The 18673-nt window shown below is 37.7% G+C and overlaps 2 protein-coding genes and 1 long non-coding RNA gene across 4 annotated transcripts; 1 reads left to right on the forward strand and 2 right to left on the reverse strand.

Moving 5' to 3' along the window:
* Positions 1-599: 599 nt before the first annotated feature.
* Positions 600-8190, reverse strand: LOC120478244 (delta(14)-sterol reductase TM7SF2). 2 transcript variants are annotated; one of them, XM_039670058.2, is made up of 11 exons: positions 7627-8190; positions 7455-7548; positions 6817-6998; positions 6692-6746; positions 5877-6074; positions 5569-5672; positions 4266-4385; positions 3368-3536; positions 2712-2792; positions 2316-2438; positions 600-999 (listed from the first exon to the last, which is right to left on the reverse strand). In XM_039670058.2, the coding sequence occupies exons 1-11, from the start codon at positions 7663-7665 to the stop codon at positions 839-841; spliced, it is 1326 nt and encodes a 441-aa protein (XP_039525992.2). In that variant the 5' UTR covers positions 7666-8190; the 3' UTR covers positions 600-838. The 2 variants fall into 2 exon arrangements, with proteins under 2 accessions (XP_039525992.2, XP_088977713.1); XM_089121587.1 differs by lacking the exon at positions 2712-2792.
* On the forward strand, positions 886-6005 carry LOC148973424 (uncharacterized). Its single transcript, XR_016146913.1, has 2 exons — positions 886-1024; positions 4217-6005. It is a non-coding gene; the product is annotated as an uncharacterized LOC148973424 (long non-coding RNA).
* Positions 8191-8512: 322 nt separating the features above from the next.
* On the reverse strand, positions 8513-18662 carry LOC120478245 (WD repeat-containing protein 20). Its single transcript, XM_039670059.2, has 4 exons — positions 18283-18662; positions 16154-16336; positions 12707-14062; positions 8513-11380 (listed from the first exon to the last, which is right to left on the reverse strand). The coding sequence occupies exons 1-4, from the start codon at positions 18634-18636 to the stop codon at positions 11321-11323; spliced, it is 1953 nt and encodes a 650-aa protein (XP_039525993.2). The 5' UTR covers positions 18637-18662; the 3' UTR covers positions 8513-11320.
* Positions 18663-18673: the final 11 nt, after the last annotated feature.

Consider the following 18673-nt stretch of genomic DNA (forward strand, 5'->3'; position numbering starts at 1 on the left):
TATGAATTAAATGGCCAGTTCACTCAAAACTCAAGTTGTTACAAACCTGTATGAATTTCTGTCTTCTGTTAAACCCCAAAAAAGATATATTGAAAAACTAAAAAGTTTGTTCTCCAAATTATGGAAGTTACAACTGTTTGGTTACAAACATTATTGAATATATATATATATATATTTTGTGTTCAGGTTAACAAAGAAATGTATACAGGTGTGTAATAACATGAGATTGACTAAATGTTGACAGAATTTTACATTTTTTGAGTGAACTATCCTTTTAAAAAGTCAATATTAACAAAAAGTTTAAATTATGACAGAACATCATAATTGAAACATAATGTACAGACACCTATTGTAAAGTTGAACCAAAATTACATATTTAAATGCTTTTTCCTCGGAAAACGCTAACGATCACACGTTGATCTGATTGGTTACAAGGTCGTTTGTGACGTCAGAAACACCAGCGATTTCTAACCGTGTTTTTGAGACTGTCTTTGGTTCTGGAGGAAATACTCAGCAATGCTGTCCACTTATCAACTTACACATGGTGTGTCTTAAAGCATATTAAAAACACACATAGACACGTAAACAACACCAACAACTGGATTTACACCACAGGAGTGCTTTAATACAAATAATGATTTATCAATTGGTTTTTATTTGTTATTGCAACTTAAAGTTGTTTATACAGCGAATCAACACTAATATTTCAACTTTTTTTGAAAATCAAACATCACATAATGGTCTGGATTTACATCCTAAACAAAGCTAAGAATAACAACTCAACAAAAGAGCCATGCTTTGATAAACGTTTCTGTACGGTATTAGAGGTATCAGATGTTTAGTACACATAAGGCACCAGTTTGTGCGGCACTCGGCGACAGTACTCTCTCCAGGCGTCGCCGTGCTTCTTCAGGCACGAACCCTCGATCTCGTTTGCTCGTTGCCTCAGTAAGTGGAAGCACTGCAGCGCCGGCAAGTACGGCACAATGCTGGAGAACCCTGGAGAACAGACAGATTTATGAAGGTAAATTCTAGAGTTATTTAAGACCAAGTAACATAACTTTAAGAAACACCAATATGTTCTCTAAATGGAAATATGGAAAAACTGTTTTATTTGTTTGGAAATACATCTTCCAACAGATATCTACGGAGGCGTATTGCATTCACTTGAAGAAAAAAAAATCTACTCTGTTTTTCTGAATTAACGAGTTAATTTTTAATGAGAAATTTTTTTTTGATGTTTTTCTGAATTAATGAGTTAATTTTTCATGAGAAAATATTTTTTGCTCTGTTTTTCTGAATTAACGAGTTAATTTTTCATGAGAAAAATTTTTTTTGCTCTGTTTTTCTGAATTAATGAGTTAATTTTTCATGGAATTTTTTTTTTGCTGTGTTTTTCTGAATTAACAAGTTAATTTTTCATGAGAAATTTTTTTTTTGCTGTTTTTCTGAATTAATGAGTTAATTTTTCATGAGAAAAAAATTTTTTTGCTCTGTTTTTCTGAATAAATGAGTTAATTTTTCATGAGAAAAAAAAGTTTTTGCTCTGTTTTTTTCTGAATTAATGAGTTAATTCAGAAAAACAGAGCAAAAAAAAAAATTCCATGAAAAATTAACTCGTTAATTCAGAAAAACAGAGCAAAAAAAAATCCATGAAAAATTAACTCGTTAATTCAGAAAAACAGAGCAAAATATTTTTTCTCTCTTGAAAAATTAACTCATTAATTCAGAAAAACACAGCAAAAAAAATACAAATTCCATGAAAAATTAACTCGTTAATTCAGAAAAACAGAGTAGATTTTTTTCCTTCAAGTGAATCCAATACGCCTCTGTAGATATCTGTTACTTTTGAATTAATTTTACACAAAAAGAAGAAGCTTGAATCGTTCTGCTCAAAACCACTACAATATGGAAATATATTTTACTGAACCAATTCTGATCAAACTGCAAAAAAGATTTGAAAGATTCCTTCAGATGTAAAGTACTTGAAATATGAAGTCTTCATTTCTGTGAAATTTATAAAAATGAAGTTCATGAATAAAGCAAGAACAGATATCTACCAACAGGCTCAGAAAAATCTGCTTAATTTAGAAGTTGACAGATATTTATTACATTTTTCAAGTCTTTATTTTACATTTGCATCTCATGTAAATTTATATTGATTTAAACTTAAAACAGTACAAAAACACTGAGAAAGTCTACATTTTTTGCAATGCATCCTGCCATGACTTTAAAACTAATTTGTGGCATTGCAAATTAAGACTTTAAAGCTTGCAGAAACCCTGCAACTGATGTGAATGAGTCAAAGCTCGTACCGCAGGGGAGACACCAGGCAAACATCATCAGGATGTCTCCTAGATAATTAGGGTGTCGGACCCATCCGAACCATCCAGAAACCAGGAGACGTCTTCCTGATGGGCTTCGGATTGTGTGCAGACCTTTGAAAGAGACATTGAGATCATGCATTTACTTTTATGCATGTGAGAGTTCGAGTAAATGTCAAATAAAATCTCAATCTTATTCTTTGGCATGCAATATAGTAAAAATGGGAATGTGGAGAAAACAAAACCCCATCTGCTGCCAGGCCAGTAGGTGGCGATGTGACTGTGAAGAAACACTAAGTGCCTATTGAGCATGTGATAACAAATGGATCCACTGTAAAAGCAAGCATGATGAGAAGATGAAGATGAATATGAAGATGTTACACATACTAGCGTAGGCCGGGTCGTTTGGGTTTCTGCGGAAACCGTCTTTCTGCTCATTGGACAGGTAATAAACCAGGAAGCCAATACCTGTCAATTCATGTCACTGAGTATTTGAACAACAACTAGATTGTAATCAAGTCTTCATGAATAAAATACTGTTGATAATGTTGCATTCTCATGTTTCTTTCCTAAGGCCGCGTGTCCACCAACACAGTGTTTTTAGACGCTTTGCTATGATAGGAATATCCGGGTAAGTGTTCCTGGTGTCTCATTTCACAAATGGTTTGTTTCTGTGTTGTTTCTATATAAAAATGTCAAAACAATGTAAAATATTTGCTTTTTAAATGATTTTGTTCCGTTATTATGCTTGTTGTCGTTGAACAAACAGAATGTGACGGTTGGTCGGTGTGGTATTAGCCCCGCCCCTCCTCCACTGTGATTGGACGGCTGGGTAAAAAGTGACAGTGCTGCCCAAAGTTGACTTTAGAAGTTTTGAAAAACTTTACGCTTATGGCGTTTTAAAAACGCATTGAAAACAATTGAAAAAATACGACAGCTGCGTGAAAAAAAAAAAACACTTTGGTGGACACACGGCCTAAAAACGTGAGATCTGATGGCTGATTGATGAAGATTAAAATAACAATAATGATTAATATTCTCACCGAAGAGCAAGCAGATGAAGACGGCAAACAGGAAGTGGATCTGATTGGGCCTCTGAAGCAGGAAGTAAACAGGAAGACTGGAGAAGAACGGGATCCAGATGTACTCGCCCAGAATCATGATGAACCCGATCGGCTCTTCTGTGAACTCTTTGGTCGTCAGCACAGACTCCTAACCAACCATCAGAAAAATCACACAATACAGCAGAATGACTGATAATAACAATATAATAATAACAAATTACATCAAATATGAAAAAAAAAAATTTGATATTTCATAAAAGAAACCTTGGATGGAGCAATTTTTTATCCAAAAAACAAAAAACGTACACGCTCACTCGAGATCATGGTTTCATCCACTACGATGGAAAGACATTTACTGAATGAATCCCTCGATAAACTCATGTGACTGGCTCAAGCGTCGGCTGTGATTGGATAACCGGCCTAATCAGCGGACCAATGGCAACGCAGCATCTCTAATGTTGGTTTGGTGTTTCTGAAAGGATGTGATTAGATGATTTGGTGTAATTCCCTCCAGAAGCGTCTCACACACACACGAGTGTGTCCCCGAACGCTAGAGAACACGACAGCGTTTACTGTGTTTACTCTGAGACACACTCGTTTATGATGGAGGGAAATATGATTATTTTGTTCTCTTGAACACATGGGATGGAAACGCTGCTTTATGTGCAGATGTTTTATGCCATATTCCAATTTTATGCAAAATTTTGCAACTTTGGATGGAAACACAGCTAATGTGTTCAGTATTTAGAATATGTTTCACATGCTCTGTCAGTTTCTTGGTTATTCGAACATTCCATTTTCTCATTAACGTTACTTTTGAATTTTCAGAATGATGATCAAATTATAAGCCAAAAAGAAATCAGTGTGGCCTGCTGACCTCATCGATGAGGAAGTCCAGTATGTAAATGAGATGAAAGATGACCACCAGCAGCAGAGAGAGAGACAGCGAGGTCTTCGTCTCTACAGCGGTCAGGAGATAATTCAGATCCATTATGGCCTGCAGGACAAACACACACTCATCAGTCAGCGCTTATGGCAAGCCGTTTTAGCTTTTATTCATTTCTAGGATATGAATTCTTGATATCAACAATTACATTCTTGATATCAACAATTACATTTTTGATATCAAAAATGTAATTCTTGATATCAACACATTACATTTTTGATATCAAAAATGTAATTCTTGATATCAAAAATGTAATTCTTGATATCAACAATTGTATTTTCACTAGTGAAATGTCACCATAGGCTATGGCAAGCCGTTTTAGCTTTTATTCATTTCTAGGATATGAATTCTTGATATCAAGAATTCAATTGTTGATATCAACAATTACATTTTTTGATATCAAGAATTTAATTGTTGATATCAACATCATTGATATCAACAATTACATTCTTGATATCAACAATTTTATATTCACTAGTGAAATGTCACCATAGGCTGCCATTCAAAACCAATTGTTGATATCAAGAATTGATTTCTTACTAGTTGAAATTCCAATTTCACATATCAGAAATACAATTATTACTAGTAAAAACCTTTATTTTTGATATCAATAATTAAATTGTTACTAGTTGAAATGTCAATTCTTGATATCCACAATTGAATTGCTACTAGTAACAATGTTCATTTTTGATATCATGAATGTGATTCTTACTAGTAAGAAAGCCATTTTAGATATCTGAAATAATATTGATATCAGAAATACATTTTCAGATATCAAAAATAGTAATTTTTACTAGTAACAATTGAAGTGTTGATATCAAGAATAGACATTTCAACTAGTGACAATTTAATTATTGATATTAGGAATTCACATTTTTACTAGTAACAATGTAATTATTGATGTCAAAAATGATATTTCTACTAGTAAAAAAATCAATTCTTGATATCAACAATTCATTTTGAATGGCAGCCGTTTTAGCTTTTATTCATTTCCAGGATATGAATTCTTGATATCAACAATTGAATTGCTGATATCTGTAATTGTATTTTCACTAGTGAAATGTCACCATAGGCTGCCATTCAAAACCAATTGTTGATATCAAGAAACTAGTAGAAATATCATTTTTGATATCAAGAATTCATATCCTGCGAATGATTTTAAAAGTTAAAACGGCTTGCCATAACCGCTTTCTCACTGCGCTCAGAGAACTCATGAACACACACACACACTGACCCAGCCGATGAATCCAACCCTGACCATGACGAAGTGTTTGACGTCGATGATGCCCAGACGAGGGTCCATATTCTGACCCAGAATAAACTTCAACAGGGGATCCGCTATAAAACACACACACCTTTGATTTGAACACCCTTGCGAGCAGTGTTGTAACTCGTTACAAGTAACTTGAGATATGTAATCAGATTACTTTTTCAAGTAACTGCAAAAATGGTACTAATTAACGCAATGAGTTACTTTTTTGGGGAGTAACGCAATATTGTAACTTTCCCCAACACTGCTAGTGTGTGTGAGGTGTGTTGCACCTGTGTCGTCGTAGTGCACCAGTGCGGAGGCGTGTGTGTTGATGGGACGCAGGTACAGCGCCAGGCTGAGCAGAAGAGAGACGGCCATGCCAGCGCTGACCAGAGAGAAGATCCGGTCCGTCACGGCGCCGGCCCGCAGAACCCCACAGAACCACAGCGCCCATAACAGAGCCGCGCTCAGCAGGAACGCATACAGACCTGCAGCAGAACTCCTGAATTCAATGATTTGGAGGGTGTACCAAACATTTTATTGCTGTATTATGAGGTGATTTGTACGGAGGCGTATTGCATTCACTTGAAGAAAAAAAATCTACTCTGTTTTTCTGAATTAATGAGTTAATTTTTCATGAGAAAATATTTTTTTCTCTGTTTTTCTGAATTAATGAGTTAATTTTTCGTGAGAAAAAAAGTTTTTGCTCTGTTTTTTCTGAATTAACTCATTAATTCAGAAAAACAGAAAAACTTTTTTTCTCATGAAAAATTAATTCAGAAAAACAGAGCAAAAAAAATTCTCATGAAAAATTAACTCGTTAATTCAGAAAAACAGAGAAAAAAAAATTTTCTCATGAAAAATTAACTCATTAATTCAGAAAAACAGAAAAAAAAAATTTTTCTCATGAAAAATTAACTCATTAATTCAGGAAAACAGAGAAAAAAAAATTTCTCATGAAAAATTAACTCATTAATTCAGAAAAACAGAGCAAATTTTTTTTTCTCATGAAAAATTAACTCGTTAATTCAGAAAAACAGAGTAGATTTTTTTTTTCTTCAAGTGAATGCAATACGCCTCCGTAGATTTGTGTTCAATCTCCTACCGTTGAGTTTGTATTTTAAACGCTTTCCATTGCAGCCCATCTTGCCTTCGGTCACCTGCATAGAAGAGGATGAATGAATGATAGACGACTGGTTTACACAGGAAAGCTGTTGTTTCGGGTCTCACCTGTCCCACAGGTAGATGATAGAGCGCCCCCTGCAGGACGGTGAACAGTAGAACCACACACACAGATGTCCAGTCCCAGATGGACCCGCCAGAACCCAGCAAAACCCAGTCAGAGGAGGAGCGACAGCAGTCCAGCAGAACTATGAGAGAAACACCCAACAACACACACACCAGAGACAGATCTGACACACACACACACACACACACACATTAGTCATTAAAACAATTGATAACTAATTAATACAAATAAGTATCTCTGGATACATTTCATATTTGATGTATTTTTATATTCTAAATATGAGCATGCACAATGAAAAAGCAAATGCATGACTTGCAACTTATAGTAATAATAAAATGAGTATAACCATTACTGTTCTTATAATGCAGTCTTATAATACTTTGTTTTAAATAAGTATAAATGGGGCTATAATGCATTATAAGCATGGTCTTCGAAAGTATTCATTACTTCAATGAGCTCATTATTTATAATACATTGTTTAAATTAATACATTTCTGAAATGGCCCAGTTACTTCTAATAACAGATCACTCTAAAGTGTAATGGTTCAGTAAAGCTTCTTTCATGTTAGATTGTGAAAAGCGCTGTACAAATAAATGAATTGAAAAAATGTGAACTTACGGATGTTGTTCCATTTACTGTGGACTTTAACGACACGTTTGCCTTCATCATCCTCATCCTCGAGCTTCAGTGTGTGTGATCCGTTCCTGTGCGGCTGCAGGACAGTCCGAAGTGTGTGAATAAATACAGAGCGAATCTGGATTAAACACGGGATTTCGTTTCACAAGCTCACCTGGTGTTCCTGTGCATGGATGAACTCGTCCACAACCATCGTGCCAGCTCAAATGTGATCTCTAACACTGATGTTCACGAAAGACTGAGGTTTTTATGCTGCACACACACACACACACACACTACTGACGCAACGAAAGTCGCAATAGCACAGAACGTTCTAACGGACAGTCGTGTTGAGTTGCACTAACTTCCCTCATTCTGAAGGAAAGATCTGATGAAAACCTCGCATGCAAATCCCCGGGAACTCTGGCAAACGTTCTCCTAACAAAGTTCCGACCGTTATTAGAACGTTTTTTTTTTAATTTTATCTGGCCTTATAATATTAGATGGACGTTCCATCTAACGGTTTTTAAATGTTAGGCCTACTTGTTTCAGAACGGTCAGAGAACATTCAAAATTAACGTTCTGTTTGCAGAAATTGGATATTCCCTTAACGGTCGCATAACGTTTAAAACAACTAAAACGTTTCGAACGTTCCCTAGTGAAAAAACGTTTGATTGTAGCTATTTGAAACATATGATAAATTCCTCCTTTCTTAGGCTACATAGCAATTATACTATAACAAAATATACTAACAATTTTGTTTTACAATATACCAGTAAAGGACAGGTATTAGCATTTTAGAACTTTAAAATAATTGTATTTAAAATAATTAATGTTCTCAAAATGTTAGCACAAAAACAAAGAGCAAAAAAAAGCAACGAAATATTTTAGTTGGACGTTCCATCGAACGTTTTTTTTTTAACGTTACGAGTTTTAGAACATTCAGAGAATGTTGTTTGCGATTCAAACATCGGATATTTCGAACGTTCGGTCAGATAAAAAATATTGCCTAACTTGGGAATTTTACAAATACAAAAGTCATTACAAATAACAATGCAATGCACGAGTATTTAATGTTTTAATAACAGATTCCCATATACAAACTGTATATCGTGATATTGTTGGCCACGTCACCAGACTCAGGCATATAACCGTGTGCTAAATAAAAACACATGCAGTGGAGATTCAATGATTGTAAAGGAAAGCGGTGTGGAGGAATGGATTCAATCGTCCTTTTTCATACATTGACGAGGCTCTGTCAAAAGTTGGACTTGGACACACACACACACACACACACACAACAATGAGACAAAACATCTGTCAGAACTGGATGCATTTGCAAAAAAAATAAAAAATGAAAAACAAATGGATGGTATTATGAAAGTAGTATTTAAAAAAAAACGTACAATAAAAATACACAAAATGTTCCAACATCCACTAATATTGGTCCATTGCATTTCTCAAGTTAACAGCAAAAACTATGACAACGCTACAGTCATACAAAACAAAAGTCCCAAAATATCTGAGATAAAAAATTATAATAATAAACACAAATGAGACTTAAGTGTTAAGCATACATACTGTCAGGGGTAAAACACTGTTTTTTTTCACATAATATTCTGCGAATAGCTGGGAATGATCACATATTCAGTAGCTTGGCCTTTGTCTAAAACACAAGCTGCCTGTAGGAGAAGAAACACTGAAGTAGCCGAAATCTCATGATGTCACACATTCAGGCTACAGCCGGGGCAATGAGAGTGTTATTCTAGTCTAGAAAGACTCAATGATCATCACTTCACTACTAGCGATTTTATTCAATCCTAGCATCACACTACTGAGTGTTCACTACAGAGAAAACAATCAGTTCGTCAGTCAGGATCATAAAGACACTCCCGGCTAGCAGGGAATGTTCTCTCGAAGTTCGTTTAAAGTTATCTGGTCAAAAACATAATTTTTTTAGTTGGACGTTTGTCTAACGTTTTTTTAAATGTTACTACTTGTTTAAGAACGTTCAAAGAAAATTACAAATTGAAACGTTCTCATAATTCTCAAACGAGAAAATGGAATGTTTGCGTAACGTTTGAATAACCAAGAAACTGAAAGAACATGTGAAATCCGCTGTGTTTCCATCCAAAGTTGCGAAATTGTGCACAAAATTGGAATATGGCATAAAACATTTGCGCGTAAAGCAGCGTTTCCATCCTATGTGTTCAAGAGAACAAAATCATTGGTCCACTGATTAATCAATCAATCAAACTTTGTTGAAAAATGATCCACCTCAATTGAGCGCGTACGTTTTTAAAATCTTTGCGTTTCCATCAAGCGCTTTTATATGCGATATCCAAGAAACATGTGGATGGAAACACAGCTATTGTATGCAGATTCTGTTAACGTGATTTTTAATGGGAATAATCATATTCAACGGCAAACATATTCAGCCGTTTGATACAACATTGTCCTTTCGAGAAGTCTGCGTGACGTAATACACACTTCAGATTTCTGAAAATTGTCAAGCTCAAATCAACATGTTAATGTGCAAAATTTTGCAAGAGGCATAGCAGGTGTTGGGATAGCGTTTACTCCGTGCTACAAGAGTTCACCGTGGCGAGACGTTCCCAGATAGCAAACTGACATTGAATCAACGTGGAAATATGACATCGAAACAACGTTGATTTGACATTGTTTTGCTCATCGAATTAACGTTGAACCAACGTCAGACGCGTCATTCTTTCAAAACTAACGGAAAATCAACTTGAAATCAACGCGTTGTTTCAACGTTATGAAAGCAAACCAATTTTCGATTTTCATTTAGCTTTGAAGAATGCCGCGTCTGACGTTGGTTCAACGTTAATTCGATGAGCAAAATCAACGTTGTTTCAATGTCATGAGAGACGTCGTTTCCACGTTGATTCGATGTCAGTTTGCTGTCTGGGTTCTCTCTTCGATTGCATCCGACAAGGCAAATTTCACAGTCACGCGAACACGGCGCGATTTCATTCAGCTGTGACGTTCTTTAGCTTGGCAAAAACTTAGCAAATGTATAAAATCTCGCTTTCGCGGCATTGCCATTTCCAGAATATCTCTAATCTATGAAGTGGAAAACTCGTCTAGCGGTTGGGCGAATGTACGCAACTCTCAATGTCAAAGCAAATGCACTTCCCCATCCAACCCGATCTCACGACCAAGTCGTACGAATTCGACGAATGATTAAAAAGTGGCTAATTCGTAACAATTCATACGACCTCACTCGTACGAATTAATACGATTATGCTAAATCGTACATATTTTACGAATTGGCCCATTCGTATGAATTCGTACGAATGACCTACCCCTTACCCCGCCCCTAAACCTAACCATCACGTGGGTTTAGACAAATCGTACGAATTAGTACGAGTGAGGTCGTACGAATTAGACACTTTTTAATCATGCGTCGAATTCGTACGAATTGGTCGTGAGATAGTGTTGCCCCATCCGACAGCTCGTGAAGCACTAGCACACAAGAACGATAAATCATCAATCCCCCTGCAATCTGCAAACATTCAATGCATCTGTCGCTATGTACAATATAGGATCTTCATATATTAATTATTCGAGTTTATTATTCCATTATAGAGTAGTCTGAATATGTACAATAGAAGACTCAATGATGAAATAAATAAATAGAAAGTGAAATGGCCGTGGCTTTCGCAGTGTTATTCGCTAAAGAAGTGTTCCTGCAAAGAAGAGTCTCGATCTTCGATCGTTTGCAGTCTGTCTGCGCATCATGGTCCCGTGTGCATTTACATGTGACGTTAATGTGCAACGAAAGCGTGGATGGAGGACACATTTGTGTGTAACACTGGCTCCGTGCTCTCGGGATGAGGCTTCGGCTATACGACGGTCCCGCTCGGCGAGTTCCCATTCTGTGCTGACAGCGGTTGAGACGGATGCTGGAGCAAAAACACAAGAAACAGACTGTGAAGCAAATCTACTGTATTTTATACAAAATATGTATTTTACTAAATCATTTGGAACTTAAGGGTTAAAATTCTGTCAGTATTTCCTCACCCTCATGTTGTTCCAACCCCGTAAGACCTTCGTTCATCTTCGCAACACAAATTAAGATATTTAAGATATTAAGATCGCTCCTGTATACTAGTCCATAGGCTTCTTGAGGGAATGACTCTTGCTGTCCTCGAAAAGTCATTAAAGACATCGTTAAAATAGTCCAAGTGACTACAGCGGCTCAATCTTAACTTTATCAAACGACGAGAACACAAAAACAACAAAAATAACGATTTTATTTCAACTATTCCTTTATTTCTCCCTCTGCGCGAGTCAGGTTACTAGTTTAACAGCGTAAGCTTCTGTTATTGTACGTCACACGCATCACACACATGACCAGCGTCGGCCAATAGTGAGCCTACGTGTGACGTAGCTTTACGCAATCACACTACGTTAACTGACTACAGGCCCATGGAGAAGGAAGTGAATAGTTGAAATAAAGTCGTTATTTTTGTTGTTTTTTTTGCGCACAAAAGTGTTCTCGTCATTTGATAAAGTTAAGATTGAGCCGCTGTAGTCACTTGGACTATTTTAACGATGTCTTTAATGACTTTTCGATGCCAGCAAGAAGCCTATGGACTAGTATGCAGGAGCGATCTTAATATCTTAAATATCTTAATTTGTGTTGCGAAGATGAACGAAGGTCTTACGGGGTTGGAACAACATGAGGGTGAGTAAATACTGACAGAATTTTCATGTTTGGGTGAACTAACCTTTTAAAATTGGTACAAAATCAAAGTCATGTCTAAGCAAGTTGTGTTCTAAATTTGAAGTAATTAGCTCAAATAGTAGAGCGTTGGCGCTTGCAATGCTAAGGTCATGGGTTCGATTCCCAGGGAAAGCAAGAACTGATAAGAATGTAAATATGTACCTTGAAATGCGATGCAAGTCTCTTTGGATAAAAGCGTCTGCCAAATGCATTAATGTTCAAGTCAAATTTGAATTTTGTGAGATTTTTTTTAGGCGCAGTACCAACAACAGCCACCGCGTTTGATGCCCACAAATATGTCACAATATCACCTCTGACACAAAACAGCAGGTAAATATTCAACATTTAGTCTGTTTCGTCTTGATGTTTTCCTTTTGTTTAAATTTCTATTTATGAATAGAAAAATTTCTATCTATTTATTTTTTCTATTTTCTATCTATTTATTTACTTTCATTTGGCGCATTGCACGTGTATTTTGAAGTGTGCTTAGATCAGGACTCACCGCTTTGCCGGGTCGAGCCCAAGTGCAGATGAGGCCCTCCTGGCACGCGGTGATGATGCAGTCGTTCATGAACACGAGTACAGTGAGTCGCTCGTGGGCGATTTTCTTGCACACTAGCGGCTCCAGCAGCGGCACCTCGTTCATGCGCGGACACAGCGTGGTTCCCAAGACCTTAGCGCCGTCTAGCCGGTTGCTACGAGGCGCCACGTTGATCTTATCGTTACTTTTGCTGATGTTTCCGAGGCTGTGGTAGCGCTTGTGCTCCTTTTCCCCTCCGACCCCGGATTTGTCCGATTTGCGCTCTTGCAGCGATAGCGTAGCGAAGCGTCCGATGCTAAACGGCGTAGTTCCTCCAGTGGCGGCAGCGCCTCCGCTAACCGCGTTGCTCTCCGTCGCCCCCTGGGTTTTTGAGGTGTTTGCGACGGCAGGGTGCGGAAGTGAATTCGAGCGCGACAGCGAACGAGGTAAGGGTAGCGGTAACGTAGACGTCTGATGGGGGGGGTGATGATGACCTTCGACTACGCCACTTCCGCTGGTGATGTTTAACGCCGTGGATGCCGTAACGGTGGAGCCGAAGGTGTTCGTAAGCGCTCGGGATAGCGGAAGTCGCGGATATAGTACGTCATCCGTAAGATCCCACAAACAGAATTGCGTGTCTTGCCCGACGGATCCGAAGCGGTAGGATACGGATGAAGCGCCACCTTTCGAGCTGTGCCGCGAGAGGCGTGATAGCGTGCTGCTAGTGCGCACACGCGCAAAGTGTAGCGCCCCCGGCTGGAGATCCTCCTCGCTCCCGCTGAGCTCCATCGGCTCCATCGGATCGTCGTCCTCTAGGTTAGTGGTAAACGGGTCGAACGCCACAACGTTAACCCAAGACTTGTGACCGTGTCCGCGCGCGACGACTCGGCTTTCCGCGAACGACCACACCGTCACTAGATCATCTTCTCCGCCGGTTGCTAAGTACTTCCCGTCGGGGCTCCAGGACACGCAGAGCAACCCTCCGAAGTAGCTTTTCATGACTCCCTGAAGCTCCATGGAGTCGAAGTGGAAGACGCGGAGGCAGCCGTCCTGTCCGACACACGCCACGTGAACGCCGTCGGGTGAGAACGCAAACTCGTTCAGGCCTCCCTCGCCGACCACCCAGCGGAGTAACGGGTTGCGGGGCGTTTTAGTCTTGCAGGAGTAGACGGAGAAGCCCTCGCCCTGGCGGAGGAGGCAGTACTGAGGCGCCGTGGTCCCGCACGGATGCTCCACGTTGTAGAGGTAAAGGTGACCGCTAGCGTGAGACGCCAGGAAGAGGTTCTCAGACTTGGGCAGCCATTTTAGACACGTCACTTTTGACTTGTCAATCAGTCTCTAGGGGGAGAAATCACAATTTCAGAAAACGACGATATGAAAATCATGCTGCTTTGAAACAATCTGTATTGTAAAAAGCACTATATAAATAAAGGTGACTTGACTTGATAATAATCATAACTGTGTGTTGATCATCAGATCCTCATATTAGAGTGATTTGTGAAGGATCATGTGACACTGAAGACTGGAGTAATGATGATAAATTCAGGAATAAATTACACTTTACTGCATATTCACATAGAAAACTACGGAGGTGTATTGCATTCACTTGAAGAAAAAAAAATCTACTCTGTTTTTCTGAATTAACGAGTTAATTTTTCATGAGAAATTTTTTTTGCTCTGTTTTTCTGAATTAATGAGTTAATTTTTCATGAGAAAAAAAGTTTTTCTCTGTTTTTCTGAATTAATGAGTTAATTTTTCATGGAATTTTTTTTTTGCTCTGTTTTTCTGAATTAACGAGTTAATTCAGAAAAAACAGAGCAAAAACTTTTTTTCTCACGAAAAATTAACTCATTAATTCAGAAAAACAGAGAAAAACTTTTTTTCTCATGAAAAATTAACTCATTAATTCAGAAAAACAGAGCAAAAAAAAAAAATTCTCATGAAAAATTAACTCGTTAATTCAGAAAAACAGAGAAAAAAAAATTTCTCATGAAAAATTAACTCATTAATTCAGAAAAACAGAGAAAAAATTTTTTTTCTCATGAAAAATTAACTCATTAATTCAGAAAAAGATTTTTTAGATTTTTTTTCTTCAAGTGAATGCAATACACCTCCGTACTCAGCTGATTTACATTATAATAACATTTCACTGTTTTTACTGTATTTTTGATCAAATAAAGGCAGTCTTGTGTGTGTGTTTGTGAGACAGAAGCTCTTAGAAACATGCCAAATCAAAATGCACCTCAAAATTAAAAGAAATGTCACATTACACACTTCACCTTCAATAGTCATCAAAATATCTTATGTCCTAAATAAAGGGTTTTACATGTAAAATAATCTTTTCAGAACATATACTCCTTCTCCATAAGAGTATTTCCTGCTAAGCCACACACTACTGCTTTCAATTCAACATTATTGTGAGTTGTGAAAACAAAAGGTCAAGTAATAAAGACTGCGAGTAAGAGCTTTCATGCGTTCGGGGAGATTGAAAAATACAAACTGCCACAAGGAAATTACTAAATATGTGTGGCTGTGTGCAAGGTTATGATCTAAACAGAGTGTTCCCGTTTTCATATCACTGATGTAGAAACATGATGTCAGAACATGAGTGACGTTCGCTGAACTAGACCGACAGGACCAGGATCGTCCAAATAATGCTCTTATAATAAGAACCTGTTCGGCATGGACAAATATGGAAACAGGTATGGTATGAGTTCCCATTATGGGATAATTTTGTGGATTAAGTTAATTAATTTTGTTTTAATACATTTTTAATTGTTTAATTCAATTTTATGAATTAAGCAGCTTGTAAACATACCTTATAACTACAAAATGTTAGTTAAACATGAAATTATGCATTCATTTATGGTGTAAATCCAGCTTGTTTATGTGTGTATATGGTGTTTTTAATCCGCTTTAACACACACCGTGTGTAAGTTGATAAGAGGACAGCATTGCTGAGTATTTCCTCCTTAAAACTGCAGTGAACCAAAGACAGTCTCAAAAACACGCTGTGAAATCGCTGGTGTTTCTGACTTTGTAACCAATCAACGGTGAGTGGAGGCGGGTCTCATTTGCATATTCATAGAACCACACATACTATATGAGGCAAGGGTGTCAAGTTACATTCAAGCTATTTTAGGACATGATCTCTCCTTATGAAGAGTTCAGATGCAAAAGCCTCTAAGTGCCATTTGAATTTTTTTTCTTTAATAATGATTTTTATCAAACTTGTATATTTAAGTTCAGTAATTTCACTTAAATGGCAATGATAATCACCTATTAATTACTGAACTTAAATATACAAGCTTGATAAACATCATCATTAAAGAAGAAAATTTCAAATGGCATTTAGAGGCTTTTGCATCTGAACTCTTCTTAGAGCGTACCATCAGTGACTGGATGCAGATGTGTTGTCCTGCGCTCACCTCCTCGTTGAAGAGCTTGCTGGTCTCCTTCTTGATGGGGTCGAGGTACTGCACCTGTCCTGCGGAGAAGCCCACGATCAGGGCCACGCTGTCGGCGGTGGCCGAGTACTGGTTAAAGTCGTGACACGTGGGCTGAGTTCCCTTATAGATGCGCTTGTCTATCGGCTTGCTGAGATCCACCGCCTGCAAACACACACAGATTCATAGGTTTATCTGTCTTTATTTGTATACACTGCAGAAATGATGTTGCTCCTCAGTGTTTCGGTCTTGTTTTCCAGTACAAATATCTAAAGATTCTTAACCCTTGTGCATCAATTAAAAAAAGTTACACATAGGTAAAAAAAGAGGACAAAAATGTCCATAAAAATGTGACGCTTCGGAGCACAGACTTAAGTTTGGTATCATTTTAAATAAGACCCTTTGCAGATTATTGCTGACGTAAAAAAATAATAATAAGTAAATCCAAAAAAAAAGTTATAGGTATAAGTTTATGTAAATTATTTATAAAAAATATTTTACATAAATATATATATTTTATAAATCAGGTTGAACTCAAAACTGCAATAAAATCAAAGCCATAAATCTAAATAGGTTGTGTTCCAAATTTGAGGATGATATCTCAAAAAATGAGCTTTCGGTAACAGTTTGTTTGGGCGTAGTAACATATTTTCCCCATTGGGTGGCAGCAAAACCCCACTGGAGCTCACAGTGATTGCAGTTTTTCTCCCTCAGTATTACAAACACACACACATTTTTTTATAACACACATACTAACCACACTCTTACATCCATACCAACACACCCACATAAATATTGTTGCATAATTTATCCCGTTGGCTCTATAATATGCCGAAGCAGAAAACAGGAATAAAGCAATATTTGTTTTATAGGCCAAACTTTAAAAAAAAAAAAAGGCACCATCTGATGCAAAATACAAAATAGTAAAAAATAAAATTTTGAAGCCTTGCCATCAGAATGAAAGCCTCTTAACAAAGATTGCATAATTTTATAGTTAACTGAACCGGGGATTAAAAATGGCAGTTTTAATGGGTATCAATGGGGACATTTTTATACAAAAGGCGCTGAGAGGGAATATTTTTTGTACCTAATGCAAAAATATTTTTTTAAGAAAATGACGGTGAAATAGTAAAATTCCAATAAAAATACACACCTGTGCCAAGTTTTTTGCAGTTCGCTTTAACACAGGCAAAGTGATCAAAAAAAAACAAAACTGAAAAGGACAAAAATATCCATAAGGATGCACAAGGGTTAAATCAAAATAAATTTACTGGAGATGCTGACCTGGGAACACTGAGGAAAACTACAAGCACTGTTACATATAATTATGAAAACATGATGCGAGTGTCTGACCAACAAAAGAACACCAACACTAGAAGTCAGGGTCGAGTGTGACATCTGGTGGTTCAGTAAAACCAGTGTAAAAGCATTTCAAGAGACTGTTTATGTCCATCATAAACCAATGACCATCACAAAACTGATACTGAAAGCTTGCATTTGAGAAATCTAACATAATGAAAGTCTTGCAGAAAGATTCCAATGTGATACTCTTGATCTCGCACTTCTTCGTCATCATCATCAATTAGCGAATGTTATATAGAAGCGATGTTACATTAAAGCACTGTTACTTTAAAACACTGTAACATTGTAGCGGTATTACTTTAAAGCGCTGTTACATTAAAGCACGTTACAGTAAAGCGTTGTTACATTACTAATTACATTATACATTACACCAATACTACATTTTTCTTAATGCCATAATCATTTGTTAACAACTTCAACGAGCTCATTCTGCCTTAAATTATTACATTGTTTAAATAAATAGCCTACATTTTTTAAACTAACTGTAATTTTGTATATGTAGGCTAGGCTACATTTAAATACATAAGACAGTCACCTCTGATAACAGACTAATTGTAATGTGGATTTCTGTAAAGCTGCTTTGAAAACGATGTGTATTTCGAAAAGCGCTAAACAAATAAAAGAGAATTGAATTGAACTACAATTGTTACATTAAAGCACTGTTGCATTGACGCGATGTCACATTGTAGTCGATCCGAATCTGTCATTCAAAACAAATCACTCTGAGCTCATGCCGAGCCCGTCCGTACCTTCTTGATGTTCGTGTAGGTGTAGAAGTAAAGCTCCCTGCCGATGTTGAAACACACGCGCTCCGACTCCTCGCTCGGGTCCTCCGGCTTCAGCTTCACCATCGACACCCGCACCGGAGGCAGGAATCCCGGGGAGGAGTTGGCGGAGGCCCCGGGCCCCTGCACCAGCCCCGCACCCGCCCCGCCGCCCGCGATGGACCCCGGACCCACCGCGACGCCCGCAGAGGGTCCGCGCGGCAGCCCGGCGCGCTGCTGAGAGTCCGAGAGGGTGAGCAGCTTGTAGAATCCCTCGCGGGTCCGGAACTGAGATTTAATCTCATTGATATCCTTCAGCGCACCTCCATCAGCGGCCATCTTCAGTCCCGACGCGCCGCACAGGAAGCGCGCGCCG

This window comes from Pimephales promelas, chromosome 16 (genome assembly GCF_988280905.1).
Source record: "Pimephales promelas chromosome 16, fPimPro1.hap1.1, whole genome shotgun sequence".
In the NCBI taxonomy this organism is placed as follows: Eukaryota; Metazoa; Chordata; class Actinopteri; order Cypriniformes; family Leuciscidae; genus Pimephales; species Pimephales promelas.

Excerpts from the sequence above, each read along its gene's own strand:
- LOC120478244 (XM_039670058.2), bottom strand. The coding sequence starts at position 7,665 with ATGGTTGTGGACGAGTTCATCCATGCACAGGAACACCAG. Across the intron at positions 6,747-6,816 it reads ATCATCTACCTGTGGGACAG|GTGACCGAAGGCAAGATGGG; the intron begins GTGAGACCCGAA and ends TCTTCTATGCAG. Across the intron at positions 2,439-2,711 it reads AAACGACCCGGCCTACGCTA|GTCTGCACACAATCCGAAGC; the intron begins GTATGTGTAACA and ends TCTCTTTCAAAG.
- LOC120478245 (XM_039670059.2), bottom strand. The coding sequence starts at position 18,636 with ATGGCCGCTGATGGAGGTGCGCTGAAGGATATCAATGAGATTAAATCT. Across the intron at positions 16,337-18,282 it reads CCTACACGAACATCAAGAAG|GCGGTGGATCTCAGCAAGCC; the intron begins GTACGGACGGGC and ends GTGTGTTTGCAG. Across the intron at positions 11,381-12,706 it reads GGGCTCGACCCGGCAAAGCG|CATCCGTCTCAACCGCTGTC; the intron begins GTGAGTCCTGAT and ends TTTTTGCTCCAG.